The sequence below is a fragment of the Hypomesus nipponensis genome, chromosome 14, assembly GCF_054491055.1.
Source record: "Hypomesus nipponensis isolate SF chromosome 14, ASM5449105v1, whole genome shotgun sequence".
NCBI lineage: Eukaryota > Metazoa > Chordata > Actinopteri > Osmeriformes > Osmeridae > Hypomesus > Hypomesus nipponensis.
Genome location: NC_140374.1, coordinates 12,162,780 through 12,182,581, shown reverse-complemented (window position 1 = coordinate 12,182,581; position 19,802 = coordinate 12,162,780). Strand labels below are relative to the sequence as shown.

The 19,802-nt window shown below is 44.2% G+C and overlaps 3 protein-coding genes across 3 annotated transcripts; 2 read left to right on the top strand and 1 right to left on the bottom strand.

Moving 5' to 3' along the window:
• Nucleotides 1-416: 416 nt before the first annotated feature.
• Nucleotides 417-5,296, top strand: LOC146258632 (MOB kinase activator 2). The gene is made up of 5 exons (XM_084673180.1): nt 417-852; nt 3,251-3,390; nt 3,600-3,696; nt 3,820-3,944; nt 4,349-5,296. The coding sequence occupies exons 1-5, from the start codon at nt 770-772 to the stop codon at nt 4,585-4,587; spliced, it is 684 nt and encodes a 227-aa protein (XP_084529306.1). The 5' UTR covers nt 417-769; the 3' UTR covers nt 4,588-5,296.
• A 3,818-nt stretch (nt 5,297-9,114) lies between these two features.
• Nucleotides 9,115-15,844, top strand: adm2b (adrenomedullin 2b). Its single transcript, XM_084672475.1, has 3 exons — nt 9,115-9,989; nt 10,127-10,313; nt 14,501-15,844. Exons 2-3 carry the CDS (start codon nt 10,213-10,215, stop codon nt 14,904-14,906), a joined length of 507 nt encoding a protein of 168 aa, XP_084528601.1. The 5' UTR covers nt 9,115-9,989; nt 10,127-10,212; the 3' UTR covers nt 14,907-15,844.
• A 1,915-nt stretch (nt 15,845-17,759) lies between these two features.
• On the bottom strand, nt 17,760-19,455 carry LOC146258630 (uncharacterized). Its single transcript, XM_084672726.1, has 2 exons — nt 18,967-19,455; nt 17,760-18,861 (listed from the first exon to the last, which is right to left on the bottom strand). The coding sequence occupies exons 1-2, from the start codon at nt 19,453-19,455 to the stop codon at nt 18,202-18,204; spliced, it is 1,149 nt and encodes a 382-aa protein (XP_084528852.1). The 3' UTR covers nt 17,760-18,201.
• Nucleotides 19,456-19,802: the final 347 nt, after the last annotated feature.

Sequence of the window (19,802 nt, the reverse complement as noted above, 5' to 3'; positions counted from 1 at the left end):
CTGCTACTGCCACAGACCTGCCCAGTGATAGTACAAGATAGAAAATGACTCATACACATAAAGTAGAACCAGCCACAGCAGTCTCTACAAACGTTGTAGAGGGAAGTGCTGAGGTCTTTGCCAGAGACATCCTACTGTTATAGTTTATGAGGGGTCCACAGATGAAAACACTTAAGTCTTTTCCTGTTCTCTCCCCCTCTGTCCTTTCGATCACTTTCACACACACACACACACACACACACATGACTGCAAGTGAATCACCTCTGTCATTTGCACCTGGGATGTGAGCGTGCGTGTGGGGAATTCTGGAGAGAGGATGAAATCAAGTGAAGGGGTGGGGCTGGCGGGGAGGGGAGGAGCCGAGCGTAGAGTAAATATGTTGTGGCTCTGCGTTGTGGAGAAACCTGCCTGTCCGCCTTTCTCCGTGAGAGGAGGGGCCTGGGAAGTGCAGGGGGGTGACGGAGACAAAGAAGACACACACACACACACAGGAGAGAGAAGGAGAAAGAGAGAAACGGGAGCCTTTCTGTACACCGTGGATCTTTTCCTCCAGAAACATTCTTTCGATCGGGCTTGGACTTTTGCGAAAGGAAAGTCGTTGGACTTTGCGCTTGTATGTCCATCCAAGTTCCCGTGAGTGTGAGCTGGAGACAATTGGGTGAGAGCACCTGTTTGTCTGTTTCAGCGAGAGTTTAGGGGTAGGGTGTAAAAGCGTATTTATGGGATGGCAAGGGTTTCTGGAGGTGCCAACAGGTCCTAGCTCTGTGCCATGGGGGGTTGTCATAGTTACCCCTCTGCTGCGGAGACAGACACCACAACCCTTCACCTCTCTGACATCGCTGATGATAAACTGTAAGTACTTCTCTACTCTCATCCCTCCATCCACCTATCATTTCTCCCAGTTCCTCCATGTCTCTACCTTATCCTGACACTTTGCAGGCACAATATTTGGCCATTCATAACAAAGGCGTGCATTACTTTGAGCAATGTCAATGATTTAACCTGAAAACAGTCTAGTTTGTTACTCGCTCACTTCTGGGTTTGGCTGAGTGTTTGAGTGAGTAAGGGCAAGCGAGAGAGACAGAAAGCGAGAGAGTGGTGGCTGCACATGGTTAACTGAGGAATGTTCCCTCTGATAAGGATTGGCTGTGTACGCGCGAGAGAGCGCAAGCATCACATATTTGCGCGATGGCTATTGGCGGAGGTGAATTCCTTCAGCAGCTCGACGAATGTGTCTCAAAAGATTCATGTGAATGACTGTGGCAAACTGTGCGCCTGCTCGATGTGCTGTAACGTTATCTCTGTGTACACGGCACAGTGAAATGTGGGCACACAGTTAACAAAGTCAGGGAGTCGAAGCGGTTGGCTTACCTATAAATACATTAGCTCTGGGTTCATTTGCATTGTGTGTCTGTTCTTTGTGTGTGTGTGTGTGTGTGTGCGCGTGTGTGTTTACTTTTGAATCCTTCCAGTGGTAGTAGGATGTAGGAAATAGGTAAGGTATAAACATTTAGAATAAAGAGGTCCATGGAAGAGGCTTTGTAAACAAAGTTTTCCTATAACATTATCAAGAGCATTATTACATAGAAAATCCTCAATGACATAGCCTCAGGCTGTATTGAGGAAGCTGTATCAAGCACCTGTCATGACAGTGACCAATATGACTTTCTCCTTTCTTTTGGTTGTGGTTAGCAGGGGTAGGGTAACCTGATTCCAAACCTGAAGTAAGATGGAATATCTAGCTCCCTGGTCAGGTCCCACTCCTTGCCCTGGAGGCTTCCAGAATGGAAAGCTTGACTCCTCCCTAACCCTGGACATGCAGGATTATCCTGATGTTGGATCCGGGTTTTACTAAGGCATGTCCCTGTTCCAGAATCTCCTCTCAGTACTGTCCCTATTAATGTATCTCTGATTCCTTCTCCTCTATCCCCTCCCCTCTCTCCCTGCCTTCTATTGATACAAAGATCATGCTGTTTGCTCATTGAGACACTTCTGCAACCAGGTCTGTGCACGCACGCGCACACATCCAAACACATACACACACATACTGTACACACACACACACACAGACAGACAGAGCCAAACAAATCCATCCAGGTAGCAAGTAAACTCCCATAGAGAACACTGCGTCTCTGTTTACAGAAGGAGCAAGGTCACACAGATCCACACACACACACACTAACACACACACACATACTCACAGGAACACACACACAGAAAGTAAACGATTCCTACTGCTCCGTGGTGGTCTCGGAGTTTAGAAACCGAGCTTAGACTGAGGACACATCCCCAAGAGGGAAGTGGGAACTTCACGACTTCACACAAACAATACTGACCTCTTCAATCAGGTCTAGGTTATGTTCCATGTCAGAACACTGTGGGTGTCAGTCTCTCGCGCACTCGGACGTGTTCCCATTTTAATAACCGCACACCCTCCCCGTCAGAGGAACGAACACAGTTTGCATGAATTCAAATCTCTGGAGAGACTGCATGCGTAAGGCACAGTCTTTAGGACACTCCAACAGTCCCACCGATTATACCCCAGGTAATGACACCATCCAGAATTTGAGTCAATAGGCCGGAATATTTCAATTCTGAATCAACCATGCCTCCTGGAAAGGGTTTGTTGAATGTAACCACTTCTGCCTTCCACATACTGGTGCAATATAACTTGTAACTGTGTCTGGTCTGAGTTATCTCTGCTATGTTGTGCTGACTAGTGCAGTAGCATGCATCATTAACTGTAATTACACTGGCACTTAGTAGAATGGCTTCGTTACCTTCCAGCACTGGACATACACATCTGCAGCAACAGCAAAAGTGTGCATGTGTGTGTGAGCGTGTGTGTTTGGTTTCAAGTTGAGCTCACTATGCAACTTTGTCACAAGCTAGTAAATCAGTCTGACAAGGACTGCAATGCCTGAGAAAACTGGGTAATGGGGGTGGGGGAGGACAAAGACTGAAAACTGTGAGGCCATAAAACGGCCATCCTTTTCCAGAGGTTTCTACCTGCTACCCAGTCAGAGGTAGACACAGCTTGTACAGGCTCTCTCACTCTGTTTCCCATGTGGACCAGAGCATTCATAAACAAGAGAAGTACTGTACTGTACCATACACTCTCGTTCTCTCTCTTTCTCACCCTCTCTCTCTTTCCTCTATCTCTCTCTGCTTAGTCTGAGTACTCAGTCTTCATCCTCTTTCTCGGACACTCTCCCTCTTCCCACTGTACTGGTGTGATTTGTATTCTCAGGGGCATAAACAATAACAACCTGGAAGAGCGTCCATATCTTCAGCCTGAGAATGTGCGTGAGCACATCACAGACACTAACATGTCCAGCTTCACAACCCTGCCCCCTGGCCTCGACCACACCGAGTGGCTGGCTACCAACAGTAAGCACCCCCCCCATCCGTCTCCTTCACCCGCCAAGCACACACACACAATTACGTGTATACTAACACTCACAAAAGTGGGACAGTACAAGACAGTGCAAGTGTCTGATCCCTTTCTTTTGAGGTTTTACTCACCCGTAGGGCTTGCCTATAGTACCTCACTCCCTGTCTCTCTTTCTCTCTGTCTCACCTCCTCTCACCGTCTTTAGCAGTAGCATTCTTTCAGAACACCAACCTTCTCTCCAGCGCTCTCTCTGAGTTCTGCACCACAGCTTCCTGTCCAACGGCCTGTGGACCGGGCAACACGTGAGCGAAAACGCAAACACACCGCTTTTTTCAAACACTTTTGTGGCCCTATGTGTGCACGGTCGTCACACGACAGATGAACGGACGCCATTCGTCTTCTTGAACCCTTGTTTGTGTGGTCAGGGTGTACGTCTGGACAGATGACCAAGGGAAGAAGCTCAAGTGCTCTGCTCCTCTTTACTTTGACTACGCCATGTCATACATTCAGGAACTACTGGCAGATGAAGACGTGTTCCCTACTAAAGCAGGTAAAACAGACACACCCGCACACCCACTCAATATCGTTGTTTTCTATGACATTGACAAATAAATATATTGAATTTAATACAAAATAGACCTTCAAGCACACAGAAACAAACAAAGTCAGGTGGCTGAGTGGTCAGGGAATTGGACTAGTAATCTCAAGGTTGCCAGTTCAATTTCCGGACGTGCCAATTGACGTTGGGTCCTTGGGCAAGGCACTTCACTCTACTTGCCTCGCAGGAATGTCCCTGTACAGACTTACTGTAATTCGCTCTGGATAAGAGCGTCTGCTAAATGACTAAATGTCAATCAATTGATCGGTCAATGATTATTCCCTCTTCCCAACCTGTCCATGAACCACACTCTTCCTAAACTGTCTCCAAACTCCTCTCCCTGTCTTCTCCTCCAGGTTCGGTGTTCCCTGCAGGTTTTGTCTTCCTGGTCCAGAAGGTGTTTCTGCTGTTGTTCAGGACTCTGGCCCACATCTACTGGTCCCACTACAGGGAGACTCTGGCCTTAGGCCTGCACCCTCACCTCAACACCCTGTTCACACACCTCACACACTTCAGCCTGCAGCATCGACTACTGGAACCTGAGCACACGGATACTCTGAGGGACCTGATCTCTGCGCTGGGACAGAACAGCTAGACCCAACACCAGCAGACACTCTTTCCCCATCTTATTTACTCCTTTTCACTCTGCACGCGTTTTGATATAACTATCATGATATACATATGGTTGATCTACTACTACATCCGTACGTCGACTATTACATCACTGGCACGGATAATGGACCAAAGCAACGATGAGAATCTTAAGGTTGTTTGGAATAATACTTCTGCGTGTGTCCACATTCAAATGCTTTTTCTTGTCGATGCACGCACGCCTGTATGATTTCTATGCAGCTCTCGTTCATTTATTTGGTCTGCTGTACTGACTGGCTGATGAGCTGGACCGTAAATATTGTATCGAAGCATCTTGCGCACCATCTGTACCACAGGAAGGTCTTATAATCCTGTGGTGTTAGAGATCACAGCTTGCATCTTTTCAGATACTCTGATACTGATATGTATTTATATTGCCTAATACACAGGCAATGGTACTCAAATTAATGTAACTCAATTATAATATAAAGAGTCTCTATTGCATACTCCTTTTCCCATTTTTATGTCATACTGTTTACTTACCTGTAATCACAGATATGAACCTTAGTATGATTGGATGGTTTGGAAAAATTATATTTATTTTGAGCAGTTAGTAGCTACAGATCCAGACAAGTTTTGTTACAATGTGTATTGATATACCAGTACTACTGCACTATACAACAACATATTACAGATCAGTCTCTCTACAATGATTGGCATCTGTCTGTGGTGTTGTTTGATTTCACACAATAGTCTACATTGTTTTGTTGTTTTATATTGGGGGGGGGGGGGGGTTCTTCTGTGGCTGTACTGTTGCAGATGGCATCCTCCAACCTTTTACAACCAAGCAGCGAGTTGACAGAGCCATCTGCTGGTGGACAAGCAGAAGTCTCATCAGCTCCTGACTGTCTTGCATCAGTCCTTGAGTCTTCGTCTCTCTTTTAAAATGTTACTGTCTTGTGCCCGTCCAGCATTCCAAAGTTGCTGATTGGACAGTTCAAGAAGTTGGCCATACACTGGCAGAAACAGGAGATCTGACCGGGGAAGAGTCTGGGCATGTTACCCCAAGGCCTGCGGCTCCACATGGTCATGGGTTGGTAGAAATCTGAGAAAAACGAACAGCCCCCAGACCCTTGGACTTCCTTTGTTATCTCCAGGTTTGTGTGTCAGGAGTTGAGGTTTGGTGAAAGTCTAAAAAAGAAATCGAAATTAGTTCTCTAACTCAATACACTACCAAGGTTGTCAACTGCACAGTTTTCACATTTCTGTACACTTACGGTGTTCAAACATGTACTCCTATAGCGGTCAGGATTGCTCAGGATTCATGGTGTCACTCAGCCTTATTCAGACTGTTTTAAGTAATATCATAGCTCTTGCACAAAGTTCACATTTTCCTTAATAAACTGAACACGGAATCCTCCTCAGGACCACAAATGCAGTACCAGGCTTCACCACATGATGACAGTAAAATCCCATCCACAGCCACTTCTCAGGAAGCACGAGAACAGCCTGTGTAAGACCAGATATGAGCAAGTGAGGAACCACCTCATGTATAGTGGAGTACATTCGTATTACAGTGACACAGCTACAACAGACTTTATATTTGGTTTTCACACATGTGTTTATTTGATTTCTGCTCGTGAAACTAATGTGATAATTACGGAGCCCCTAAAGGGACATGAAAAAAGAAAGAATGAAAAAAAAAAAAAACTGAAAGTTTCTCGTGCGCACGAGAAAGTTTCTGGTGAGCACCAGAAAGTTTGTCGTTACCACAATTAAGTATCTGGTGGATACCGCAAGCACAGAAGCGTGCATTAGATCTGCTGTTTTAATGCGTGGAAATGAAAAAAAAAGTTAAAAGTTTGCTTGCTAGTCGTCACCACTATATTATCTAGAAAGACATTGAAAATGAATTTTGAAGTTGTGTGGTCTGTTTTGGCGCAAGGGATACACCCGTCTTGACCACGTGGCTATCTCAACATCACATGGTCTACTATGGGTGCAGGAGGAGGAGATACCCTGACTGCATGGAATGCAGGATAACATCATATATCCTACCTTTAGATAACTGCAGAACACAGTGTATAACTAAATATATGTATTTAATAATGTGCATATATCGTCATGTTAAACACTGGAAGTACAGTTACACTCGCTACACTTTATGTCCTCGTTATCATTTCAAACTTTAACACTGTTCATAACAAAATGCTTTTGTTTTCAAATTGTATCTCGACTCGGGTTATCGCTTAGCCTGACTGCCAACCCAACTTCTCCCCGCCCACAAAAAAATGTGGTCAGGAAGTTGGGTCTGGAGGGTTTCGTATTGGGAACAACTACATAAAACCAGGATCTGGGCGGACCAATGAAATTGCCAGGGCGGGCTTATACGATGATGGACAGATGATCAACAGTAACGTAATCAACAACGTCACGAAAGAGGCCTTGGTTGAATTCGTTTTCAACAAACAACATATTACGTTGCTCTGATTGGTTGTAGGTCTATCCAATTGAGCGTAGAGGCATTTGTTTTACAAGTTCGGTTGAAACACGCCCCATAATCACAGCCCAACGGAGAGTTTTCAGACTCATACTCTGATTAGAATTATGAGTATGACAACGTCAGGCTAGGTATCGCTGGCACAGTTGATGGCAGCAGCAAAATACTGCAACTCGCAGTTTTTATTGGTGATCCACCGGCCACCAAATAATTTGGTTTTCGAGCTTCCACCTCGGCTACAAGTAACAGTGTCTGAGAAGATACTTTCTCGTGCGCACCAGAAAGTATCTTGTGCGCACCAGCAAGTATCTCGTGCGCACCAGAAAATATCTCGTGCGCACCAGAATTTTTTTTTTCATGTCCCTTCAGGGGCTCCGTAGATAATGGACCTCTCTGATAACGTTGTATTCTTTATTAATCCCAGTCACATTCTTTTGGGGGATTCCTTTTCCTCAGTATTCTGTTTCTCCCATTAATTTAAAACGGTTGTTGACCGAGTGTTCAACTGTGTGAATTTTCATAGGAAACATTGTCAAGTTTGTAGTTTGGTTCAAATGCCACTTCATGAGTCCATCAAAATAACTCTCAAACCCAACGGATGGTGAGTTGACTTTGACGTCACAACTTCACCAGACAACCTCACCGTGATGTGTCGATGGCATCTTCACTGAGACTAAAACATTTTTTCCGCCTACTTGATGGATGGACTGATGAACCTAACCCCATGGATGAATGCGGCCAGACAGCCTCTCTCTGTGTGATCTCAACCTGAGGTGTCAGACAGGCCCTGAACACTGAAATCCTACTCCTCCACACCAGGCTGAGAGCCAGCTTTCAGTAAACCACGGCCTGTGAGATCAGACACACGCGCCAGGGTCTGTTCTCAGGGCAGACAGGAGATGGGCTAATGCACATGTTGGACAGAGTTAAGGCTCGCTGAGTTAAAAGCAGAGTTAAGAGGGTAATACTGAAAACTGCTGAGTCACACACACACACACACACACACAGACGTACACACACAAAGCTTTCTGTTAATCAGGTCAGACACTTTGAGATTCTCCCTCACCCTACCCTAACCTCTCTGCGCACGCACACACACATAGACTTCATCCACAGTGTGTCTGTGTGTGTCTTTTTTTCATCAGCTATCAGATGATATCAAAGTCATATCAATGCTGCTGGTGCAATGTTAACAGTATTCCAAGTCTTAGAAGTCACAGTATGCGGCTTGCCATATATACCACATAGACACTAAGATATTTCTATAGATTTAAACCTACAGTACCTTGCTTACAGTCTATGAATGCAGTGAGCGCATCTGAACTTGGAGCCTAGTCTCACAGAAACGCACACTCAACTTTAAATTTTGATAGCAATCTTTGTGTGAACAATCAAACCCTGTTTCTGACATATTGCTTTTCATTAACCCCGTTTTAATAAATGTCACATTTGGCAGCTTATATAATAAATGTTAACAAGCTCTTCTCTGTTCGCGACATATGCGGTTTCGAAAGGGCAGTTCCACCGATCCAGAAAGCATTGGTTTTACTGTCAATTGGGCACCACGCAGACACACACATGAAAGAGCAGACCCATGTCGTTGTTTTTCTAGTCACAGCACACTGCTTCCTTAACCAGATGAGAGGCATTTGATAGATGTCTGGACATACAGTTTGGGTACAGGATGGTGTAGATGGATACAGGATGGTGTAGTTAGATACAGGAGGGTGTAGTTAGATGCAGGAGAGTGTAGTTAGATACAGGAGGGTAGTTAGATACAGGAGGGTAGTTAAATACAGGAGGGTATAGTTAGATACAGGAGAGTGTAGTCAGATACAGGATGGTAGTTAGATACAGGACAGTGTAGTTGGATACAGGACAGTGTAGTTAGATACAGGAGGGTGTAGTTAGATACAGGAGGGTAGTTAGATACAGGAGGGTAGTTAGATACAGGAGGGTAATTATACAGGAGGGTGTAGTTAGATACAGGAGGGTAGTTAGATACAGGAGAGTGTAGTTAGATACAGGAGGGTGTAGTTAGATACAGGAGGGTAGTTAGATACAGGAGGGTAGTTAGATACAGGAGAGTGTAGTTAGATACAGGAGGATAGTTAGATACAGGAGGGTAATTATACAGGAGGGTGTAGTTAGATACAGGACAGTGTAGTTAGATACAGGAGGGTGTAGTTAGATACAGGAGGGTAGTTAGACAAAGGAGGGTAGTTATACAGGAGGGTGTAGTTGGATGCAGGAGTGTAGTTAGATACAGGAGGGAGGGTGTAGTTGGATTCAGGAGGGTATAGTTGGATACAGAAGGGTTCAAGAGGTTCTAGGGTACCAGTTGGCCTATGCAGAATAGAAGAAGCTGCTGGCTCTGCAATGTTGATGCTTTTGATTGGTCCACCAAAAGTACTTCAAAATATTTTCCATTCAACATGCAAAATGATTATTTAATGACAGCAGGGATATACTGTACATAATATTTAGGAAGAGGTAGTCTAGACAAAATGAGCTCACTCTCAGCAGATACACTTCACTGACTCCAGTTACCTGTAACTGACAGGCTACAGTAACTCTCAGCCCGTTATGATAACCTTGAAAAATCATGTCTCAGACTGCATAATCAACACAGAGGTAGACTAATATCGTTATCTGTGTGGAATTGACCTACAAGATTAGGTAAAGCTGTGAAATAAATTAATTGGGGGTCGTTAGGACGCGCGCATGGTGGGATCGCTTTCCTCCCCTCCCACCTTGTCTGCCGCTTTATAAAGGCACATGGTGCCAAACTTGGGACCGTCGTGAGGACCTTTTTGTTGTTCAATGAGCCCCATAGTTTTCACTCTGTTGCGTGGCTGCCTTTTATAACAGCGAGTGGTGAGAATTATTAAGTGAAATTAAATAAGGTGAGTCAATGACCGACTACATTTATTACGTTTTGTTAACACTGTCTCATTATGAAAATTTCATTTTTTTTTTCCATTTATATATGAGATTATATATCTGATTTATGATCCCCATCTGCGTCGGTTGACTTTGTCAGGTCAGTTTCGTGGTTTTTGTGTCGGAGTTGTGCGCCTCCACCAGGTCCACTTCCTACCCGGCGACTGTACGTCCTGTTGCCCCGCCATGCGCTCTCTCCTCCCGGCGCTGATGTGCTGCCTCAGCTTCTTCTCTCTAGAAACTCAGCCACTGGTACTACCGCTGCCGACACAGATACAGAAAGACTGGTAGGCTATGTCCGAAACAACATATTTTTAATTCTTGTCAGTTTTACGTGTTGAAAATATACATGTTTCTGTGACCACGTGTGCGCAAGTCTTTAATGTGAAGTTTGATTTGTCATGTCATATTTCATCTCTTACAAACAAACACAGGCAGGCATACACACACAGATTCACACACTGCACAAAACATCCCTTCATATGTGACTGTTAGTTATGTGAGAAAGGTTCAAACAGAATGTGGTAATTCCTCTTAACACCCAAAGGCACTGTATGAAAGAAATGTAATTAAGGAAGAGGCCTACCCTATTACTGTAAGTAAGGATTGAGGACATGGACACAGGAACGGATGAGGCCCTGGGTCAGAGGGGTGTCAATGTTTAGAGCAATAGACTGAGATGAACAATTTTAATTGTGCTGTGGCGTCTTGTGTTGAACCAGACCCATACTGAATACATTGTTGTGCCTATGAAAGGCTACTGGAAGGTCAGTGTAATTCTGTGAGCATGAATTTTACTCACCTTCTTCTACCTTCTCATTCACATTCACACAGCTTGGGGGTGCTAAGACAAATGACCTCATTCATTTCACTAACCTTTTCTCACATAACTTACTGTGTGTGTATGTGTGTGTGTGTGTGTGCGCGTGCATGTATTTGTGTGTGGATGTGTGTGTGTGTGTATGAGTGTTACATAACAAGGATTTCTCATGTCCTCAGTTAACATCTGAAGCTTACAAGAGTGAGAACACACACTTATTTGAGGCTTGCAACAAATGACCTCACAAACCAAAGCTGGATGAGGTGAAGTGTATAGGCCACTTTGCAGATCTCGATAAACACAGACATACTGAGTTTCGATGATTAACTGGGATGCAGAACCACCCTGTTTCTAAAATACATAGAAATAGGGCTAAGAAGAGAAATAGCTGTTTTCCAGCTTTATGGTAGAAATGGTCAATAGATGGTCGGGGGGGGGGGGGGGGTTACAGGTGAAAGATTCGTTCATTTGAGTTTCATTGGAGGGGGTTTACAGACCATTCAAAAGAACCAAAATGATCATTTGAGAGAGGATGGGGGGGGATAGAGATGTGGGGGGGTGGGGGGGGGGGGCACTGTGTATGAGAGGCAGTTGCTGTGCCACCGGGAGGGGGGGGGGGGGGCAGAAGGAACAGAGGGGGAAGATAAGGAGCAGAGGCTCTCTCAGGGGGAGCAGTCTCAAGTAGCTGTTAGGGAAACTGGATAGACAGGCCTGCTGTAAACCACCTGCTGGGCGCTAACCTGGGAGGAATGCCTGAAGAGCTGCTTTTCCGTTCCAGACGACACACACTGGCACACACACCTTGCGCACACGTACACACACACGCTCGCACGCTCACATTCAGGTGTAGGCCTTCATGCACGCACGCACACACTGCTTCCGAAGTCGGCGTCTCGCTCGGTCGTAACGTAGATAAGAGATTTCCCCACCTCACCCTGAATTTCATAACGCTTTCAGCCTTTCAGACTGTATAACTACAATCCTTCATGTGACTACCCCCTTTCCCCCCACCCCCAACAGCTGTTATCACTGATTGTACCCTACTGCTGTGTAGCAATGATGAACTGGTCACGGCTGGAATATCTGCTTACATCAAGTTATCGAGGCCTCTGACTCAGAGTCTAAACTCCTCCGGTCTAATGGTACTGACTAGCATTTGGCTCTTGTGAAAGCTGAGAGAAGCAGAGTGGTTAGTGGATATCGTGGTGTCTGGGTTGTCTGGCTTATATGACTGTGGCAGGTGAAGACAGTGTGGTCCTGCAGTGGCTGCCACCCTGACCTGAGTCAAAATTGCGCTGCCAGACTTCTATTTGCCTAACCTTTAACCCCACTGGTCTTACTGTAACTCTGCTCCTGTTGAGCCGTTGCATTAGTTAGAGCATTTACTGCACATGTTTATGCAAATGCACACACTCACAATCTTTCACAACACAGGCTACCTTGTTGGAGCTGGCAGAGGCTTCTGAGAGCTGCAGGACAGTGGGGACAGGAGAGGAAGCCTATGGGACTGGGTATTGTTGTGAAACAGAGAACAGAGTTGCTGGTTGGGTGTTCAGTGTTCACTGGCCTACATTTCATAGTGTTGGGAAGTGAATTTGTGCCAAGTGGCTTTTCCCCGCAACGACCGGTTCTGAACTGAGCCACAGGTGGTCTTGTGTTTGTGTATGTGTGTGTGTGTGAGAGAGAGAGAGAGAGAGAGAGAGAGAGAGAGAGGGAGAGCCAGGGAGAGCAAGGGAGAGCCAGGGAGAGCCAGGGAGAGCCAGGGAGTCAGGTGCAGCCAGCACGTGCATCTACTACTAACACACCAGAAAGTATTTTTCTAACATTCAACAATGTTTTGCTAACATAAAGCAAACCCTCAGTGTCTGTGTAAGAGCAAGATTCTGTGCATTGGGGGGTGCCTGGAGCAGAGAGAGGTCAGTCTCAAACAAGAAGGGTATTCTCAATCCTCAGGTCGTTGGACTGACATAACACGCAAGGCTGTTCAATCAAATGGCGTGTCTAGATTCCATAATGAATGTTTCTATTATCCTAATAATTGTCTCTGTAAAATATTTCAGAGACTTGAGAGGGATGTGTTGATAAACACTGAGATGGGGCCAGTTTACACTGCAGACCAGAGATTATATTGAGGAAGTGAGTGTGGGATGCATGCTTTGTGCACAGGGTTGGAGATGGAGTTCTGTATCTGTGTGTGTGTGTGTGTGTGTGTGTGTGTGTGTGTGTGTGTGTGAGGGGAGCTCAGAGCTGGAGGTCAACATGTCCAGCCAGAGAGGACTATTCACAATACCTCACTGGATTATTGGATCACAATCACATGCTGCCCCACATTATAGAATAAACACACAAACATCAACCCAAACAATCACACACATTCAGTTCAGAAAAAAAAACTGCACACATACACTCATATGCGCAGATAGACATTCACATGGTGCTTCACAGTACTAGACAAAACAAGCACACACAAACGCACGTACTGTACATACAAATATATACACACACGCTGTAAACTGTACTGTACATGCTCAACCTAACGGAACACAAACCCTCCAATCCATGTATAGCGTCTCAGAGGAGAAACAACTCAGATCATTGTGTCAGATCACGACTCAGCAATAGTTTAATTGGATTATTTCACTGTTGTTGTTTCGGATTAGAATAACAATGTCGTCACTCCTTAAATCTTTCCACAGTCACGCTTTAGCTATAGCTACAGTAAGTGTAAGTGTGTGCATGTGTGCCTGTGTGCCCTCTGATTTCCTTTTGTGTAATCATCGAGACTGGTCACATGACCTATCGGACAGGCTCCTAGTGACACTCCAACTGCTGTATGAATGAGGGAGGAGAGGAGAGGGGATGGGGTAAAAATTAGGCTTTGTGGTTCTGTGAGAGAAAGGTAAAAAGAGGTGGAAGTCTCTCTATTTCTATAAAAAGGAAGCTTTCTAAGTGAGCAGTGGAGTAGCAAGCTCTGAATAGGCTGAAGAAAAGAAACCCTTGTCCTGTCAGTCAGTGTGTTGTTGTATGAGCCGGTAGGACAGCATGTTACGTTGTTGATTCACGGGGAAAGTCATTGCGATTTTTGTTCGTTCTTGAATCATTGACTGAACAGCCAATAAGGCTTTAACTCTGAGGAAAACATTAGCGAGCATGACAAGCTCTTTTCTGGGGCTGGTTTTTGCCAGTGAATTGTTTAAATATGTGTGTGTGTGTGTGGTGTCTGTGTGGTGTGTGTCCTACATGTTTACTAAAGTCTCAGCATTCCGAGTAGCTTCCTCAAGTTCTCTTGCACCTGTGGAAGGTTCAAGTTCAAGCCATACTTTTCACCTCATCTGATCTTCCACTGTGTCGCCCAAGAAAGCATCGAGCATTTTTGAATGCTGTGCATGATAAGTTTGTGTCAGTTTGAGTCCAACACTAGAATAATAAGGTAACAAACATTTATGCCAGGCCACCCACCGGAAATTAACCCGCTCCCCCCTATTGTTATTGAATTATTTTTCAACAATGCACGCTTTCCTAATGTCCCGCTGCATTCGTTTGGCATCTGCTATGGCATCTTACAGTTTGAGAACCACTGACAGTTAAAGTGTATGACTGGGTGTTTCTAACCATCTCTCTTTCTTTCTCTTATTCTCTCTCTCCTACTTGAAGGCTGAGTTTTCTCAGAATACCCAGGTTGCTTGAGACATCTCCCCATCTCATCATGCCAACCGCCTCTGACCTCTCTGTTACCAATGACAACAACATTGCCCTTAGAGACAGGCGGGCCTGGAAGGCCTTGCTGCATAAAGGACCCACGCCAGGGTGGCCTAGCCCGGTGCCTGACCAAAACCACCTCACCACAGGGGAAGGACTACGTAGGCCGAGGGCATTGAGAGGTCGTCGCCATACCAACGGTGGCGGGGGGAGAGGCCATGCCCAGCTGATGCGGGTGGGGTGTGTCTTAGGCACTTGTCAAGTTCAAAACCTTAGCCATCGCCTGTACCAACTGATTGGACAAAGTGGGAGAGAAGACTCCTCCCCTATTAACCCCCGTAGTCCTCACAGCTACGGATGAAATCATCGCCCCCTAAAAACAAGAGAGACAATAATTATATCAACAACCTTCAGAATCGCATAGGCGGACATGCAGGTAAATATTTGTTGTAGAAAAAGACACATATTCTGTCGATAAAGCTAGCGTGATGTAGATGATGTCACCTGTGTGTCTATTGGCTCTCTGTCTCCCTACTGACTCTGCTGTGAGGTTGGATGTCATCATGGGACAGTGGTAGGCGTGCTAGTGGGCTCGTCGTGCTTCCTCCTCCGGTACTGGAGAGCTTGTTCTTTCCTTGTTGTTTTCGAGGGTCTTTGACCCTCAGCCTGCTGAGCTGTAGTTTACTAGAGCTGAACCAGACGGAACTCTAATCCAGTTTGACTCATCCACTCTCTCTGCAGTGTTCACACACACAGACAATCACACACAATCATCCACAAAACTGTACCCCCCACACACACACACACACACATGCACACTACCACAAAGATTTATTTATTGACATTTCTCCTTCAACCCTAAACCCTTCCCCTCATACCCCAATGATGACCCCTTACTTTAATCCATCACCCCATCGACTAATCCACACCTTGCCACACACCTATCCAAGCTTGTGCCATAGAAATGTTGACCTTTTTAGGATGTAACCCCAGGAAGTTGTTTGTTCGTCAGTATGTCAAAGAGTATGTATTGAGAGCTAGAAGGTCAGATGTTTTTAGGAACATATGAAAGCACTTTAAACATTGTTCTGTTTGGTATGACTTGAATTGTATAGGTATATTATTTAACTATAAATTTAAAAAGGTGTTTTGGTTGTAAATACTGCATTAACTAAACCTTTGTGATACATGTGGTGAAGCTATTTTATGGAGTAAATGCATTCTTTTAGATCACATGCTGTATGTTCATCTCTGTGTGTCTAATTGGTGGCTTTTGTAAATAAAGTTATCTTAAATGTATTGCTTATTATTCAGTTAACAGTTTTGTAATTGACCGTGTTGGTCATTGCATTATAGGAAGGATTCAATGAAAAATGAACAAAAGCTAACACTGATTCCCATTTGGAGTAGCTTGTTAAAAAATAAAGATACATCGTATACCTTTATTTATAAAAACTTGATGTACAAAATATCCTCTCACAATAACACAAGAGCAGTTGAAGTATGACAAGTGGCCGAGCTTACACTTGTCAACTGAGTCAAGTTGACTGTGACCAGTGTGTATCTTTGTGCATGGTACAAACATTCTGTTATATTTCACATCGACCTAACAAAGTAGACTGTACAAAACAGTGTCCTGTCTATACCTTTCAAATTAAACTGCTGTGTTTGGTACAGTAAACCTACCTAACCCTCGCAGAAGTGCCCAAAGGGTTTTACAGTGTTTATATATATATATATATATATATATATATATATATATATATATATATATATATATATATGCTGGAAGTGTGTTTATGAGTATAAATGTGTGGGTCCAGTGTTTGTGTGTATGAGTATAACATGAAGTCAAGTTAGGTCAAGTCGCTCTGGATAAGAGCGTCTGCTAAATGATTAAATATCATATTAGGTCTTCGGACAGCCTGGCTAGTAACGTGCACTATCCACATATAACATAACACACTATTGTATAACATTCAGAATGGCGACCTCAGCTGGCCAGTAGCGTACAGTACAGTGTGTGCCACAGACAAGGAACCACCCCCTCTGAAGCTACAGTGTGTGTGCGTGTGTGTGTGTGTGTGTGTGTGTGTGTGTGTGTGTGTGTGTGTGCGTGCGTCCGATTGTTTTGCCTGTCTGTGTGTGTATGAGTGTGTTTGTCTTGTCTTCTGTGCGTGTACTTTCCTATTCATCCTTAAACTCAATAACCTACAGACTTACAAACATCCCCCTTTACACAACCAATCCCCCATACCAGCTGGAAACAGACCAGTAGATTTCAGTTAGACACTTACTGGTCCCACAGAAAAAACACACACAGGTGATCCAGTCAGGTAACCCCATTTGTTGGGGGCGTAAGTTGTGGGTTCAAGTGTGACCATGTGTGTGTGTGTTTACATTTCCTGTACAACCTTTGCAGAAAGGTTAGCCCTCCTGCTGGACTGCAAGTTACATAGGGGAGTTTGACAGCAGTCCAGCTAAAAAGAGCTCCTCATTTCCTGGGACTACTCTTCTACTCAACATGAGGGTCGTTAACATTGTACGTAAGACAGAAGAATACTGTCCTTTTAGGTAGGGGTTTGTGTGTCTGTGAAAAACCTCTTGTGAACTTGGAGAGCCCCACCTGTAATCATTTAAATTAAAAAGCTGAATACAACAATACACAAATGATACAGAAAACACTATAAATGACTATTTTATCGCCCTGCTGTAAACAGACTCCGTGGGAAAGTTCCTCGCATTGAGATAGACTGTATATCTTCTGGTTTCATTGTATGAGTCAACAGCTCATATAATCCCTCATTTCGGAAAGGGGTAAATTGATTTGCTGGTTTCTAATGTGAATGATTTAATGGGTTTATTGTTTTATGATCTATTATCTTGGACTGTGAGGATATAAGACCACCTTGCTGTGATCCCACAGAGGAAGGACAATCATTTTCCGATCTGATGCTTAGCTTATTCACTTAATCAACTTTCAGAATGACAAGACAGGCATTATATGATAGGCAGTGGGTAATATCATACTGGTTTGAGAATGTCTATTGTGGTTTTATGTAAACTATTACTGTAACATTGGGACTCCAGTTCTAAGTGTGTTTGGGTTGCACGAGAGCAGTAGTAATCTTTACTTCGTAAGTCAACATGAGCAAAGTAATTAGATATCCAAAAACAATAAACTATACATCCAACATATTGTTTGTCATTGTATTTATTTAATCTTGTGAGATTTTTCATGTATTCATTTCATTTTATTATTGTTATTAGTCAACACTACTACTACTACTACTACTACTACTACTACTACAACTACTACTACTACTACTACTACTACTACTACTACTACTACTACTACTATTAATACTACTACTATTACTATTACTATGACTACTACTACTACTACTACTACACATTGTCTCTAAAGGTTCTTCACAGAGTTTCTTTTCTTGAAGGTTCCTCAAAGCACCATAAGAGGTTCCTCCACAGTTTCAAATTGATGATCCAAATGAGTGAGCAAAGGTGTAGACGTTTAACTTCCTTGTTTGGAAGGGTCAGCAGCACAAAAACCCTTGCTTACATGGCGATGACAGAAAAGAGGGTAGTCCCTGATGTTTGTCACGGTCGGTGTTATCGTAGATGGAAAGTCTCTCTTATCAGTGGAAATGAAAGGCCCTCTTTATCTTCTCGAAGAAGCCACGTTTTGGCAAAGACCCCATTTCCAATTGTCCTTTTTCTGCCTTTTTCTCTTCCTTTTCTTTCTTCTTCATTTCCTTTCTTTGCTCTTCTGCTAACCTTTGATTCTCTTTCCTTTCTAGAGCTTTCATTTTGCGCCTCTCATTTTCCAGCTTGGTTTGAATCTCCATGTTTCTTTTTTCTGCCTGCTCCAGCTGCTTCCTCTGTTTCTTCTCCACCTTCTCCTGCACCAGCTTTTCTGCTTTCTTCTGCTTTTCTATGAACTCCCTCTCTTTCTTTGCTGTTTTCCCCTCCTCAGCCTTTATCTCATTCTCCATTTTCATCAACATGGCACTGTTGGAACTTTCCTCAACAGATGCCTCCAGTACTTGCATCTTCGCCAGTCCACTCTCTAATCCTTCCTCCTGGTTGGCCAAGGGGTGGGTGTCGATTTGAGTGTCCTCTGGAAGAAGTGTGCAGGTGAGAGGCTTGACCCTGTGGGGGTGCCTGGCCTGAGCGTCCATGGGTTTGGTGGTGGTGAGGCCCAAGTATGCTCCATCTTTACCCATTGGGAGGGGTGTGGGGGTTGGATAGACTGGCTGATGGATGGGGGACATTGAAGGCAGTTTGATATCTGCCAACTGTGTTGGAGACAAGAAAATTGTTAGCACTGTAATGGAATACCCAACACAAAAGACACTTTTCTGAAGTAAAAAACAAATGATATGTTTGGCATATAGTCTTACCTCCTCAAGCAGTTCATCTAACATCTTCAACTCCTCCAAGATGGTAGGAGACTTAGGCACCTGTGTGTGAGGTGTCTTGGTATCCTGCAGTTTTTTCTTGGAGTTGAGCTCCTGCTCTTTCTGTCTCTGGTCTGCCTCCCACAGCTCTCGCTCCTTGTGCATCCACTCTCTCAACCTCTCCTGCCTCTGCATGTCCTGACGGTCTTCTTCCAGCCTTTTCTCTGCCTCCCGTAGCTCTGCCAGCCTTTTTTCAGGCGGCTTATTTAATTTGCTTTTTAGGTCTATCCACCTTTTAATTTTAAGCATCGTTTCAGCATCCTTCTGTGCTGCCTGCATCTTCCGGAACCATCTCTGTTCCGCCAGTATCTGTGGCCCGCTTTTTACCGCCCGTGTCCGTTCTTTCTTTTTCTTATCCATCCGCTTCTTTGCTGGAAATCCGCTCATGTTCTCTGTTCTGATTGGAAAAGAAAGTGACTTCAGTGTTGACATTGACTTTTATAGTTATTTTTTACTCATTATGACCAACAGATATGACACATTAGAAATGACACATGGCTTTATGACATCAGCTATTGGGACAACATTCTGATTCGCCCGCTGTACATTTCAATTCTCCAATGTTTTTGTAACTTATATTGGCTATTTCATTGCAAAAACACAGCACATGTATCTTCAAGTAAGAAAAGTACTTGGTTTACGGCATGTCCTGAAGTGCCCAAAAAAGTCACTGAAACTTATTTATACTGGACTTCTGAAAAGGTGTTTCATTTTTACTTAGGATTTTCAGGGTGTGAGTTGGTTAGTAATAAACAGCACACTATTCTCGAAAGCAAAAT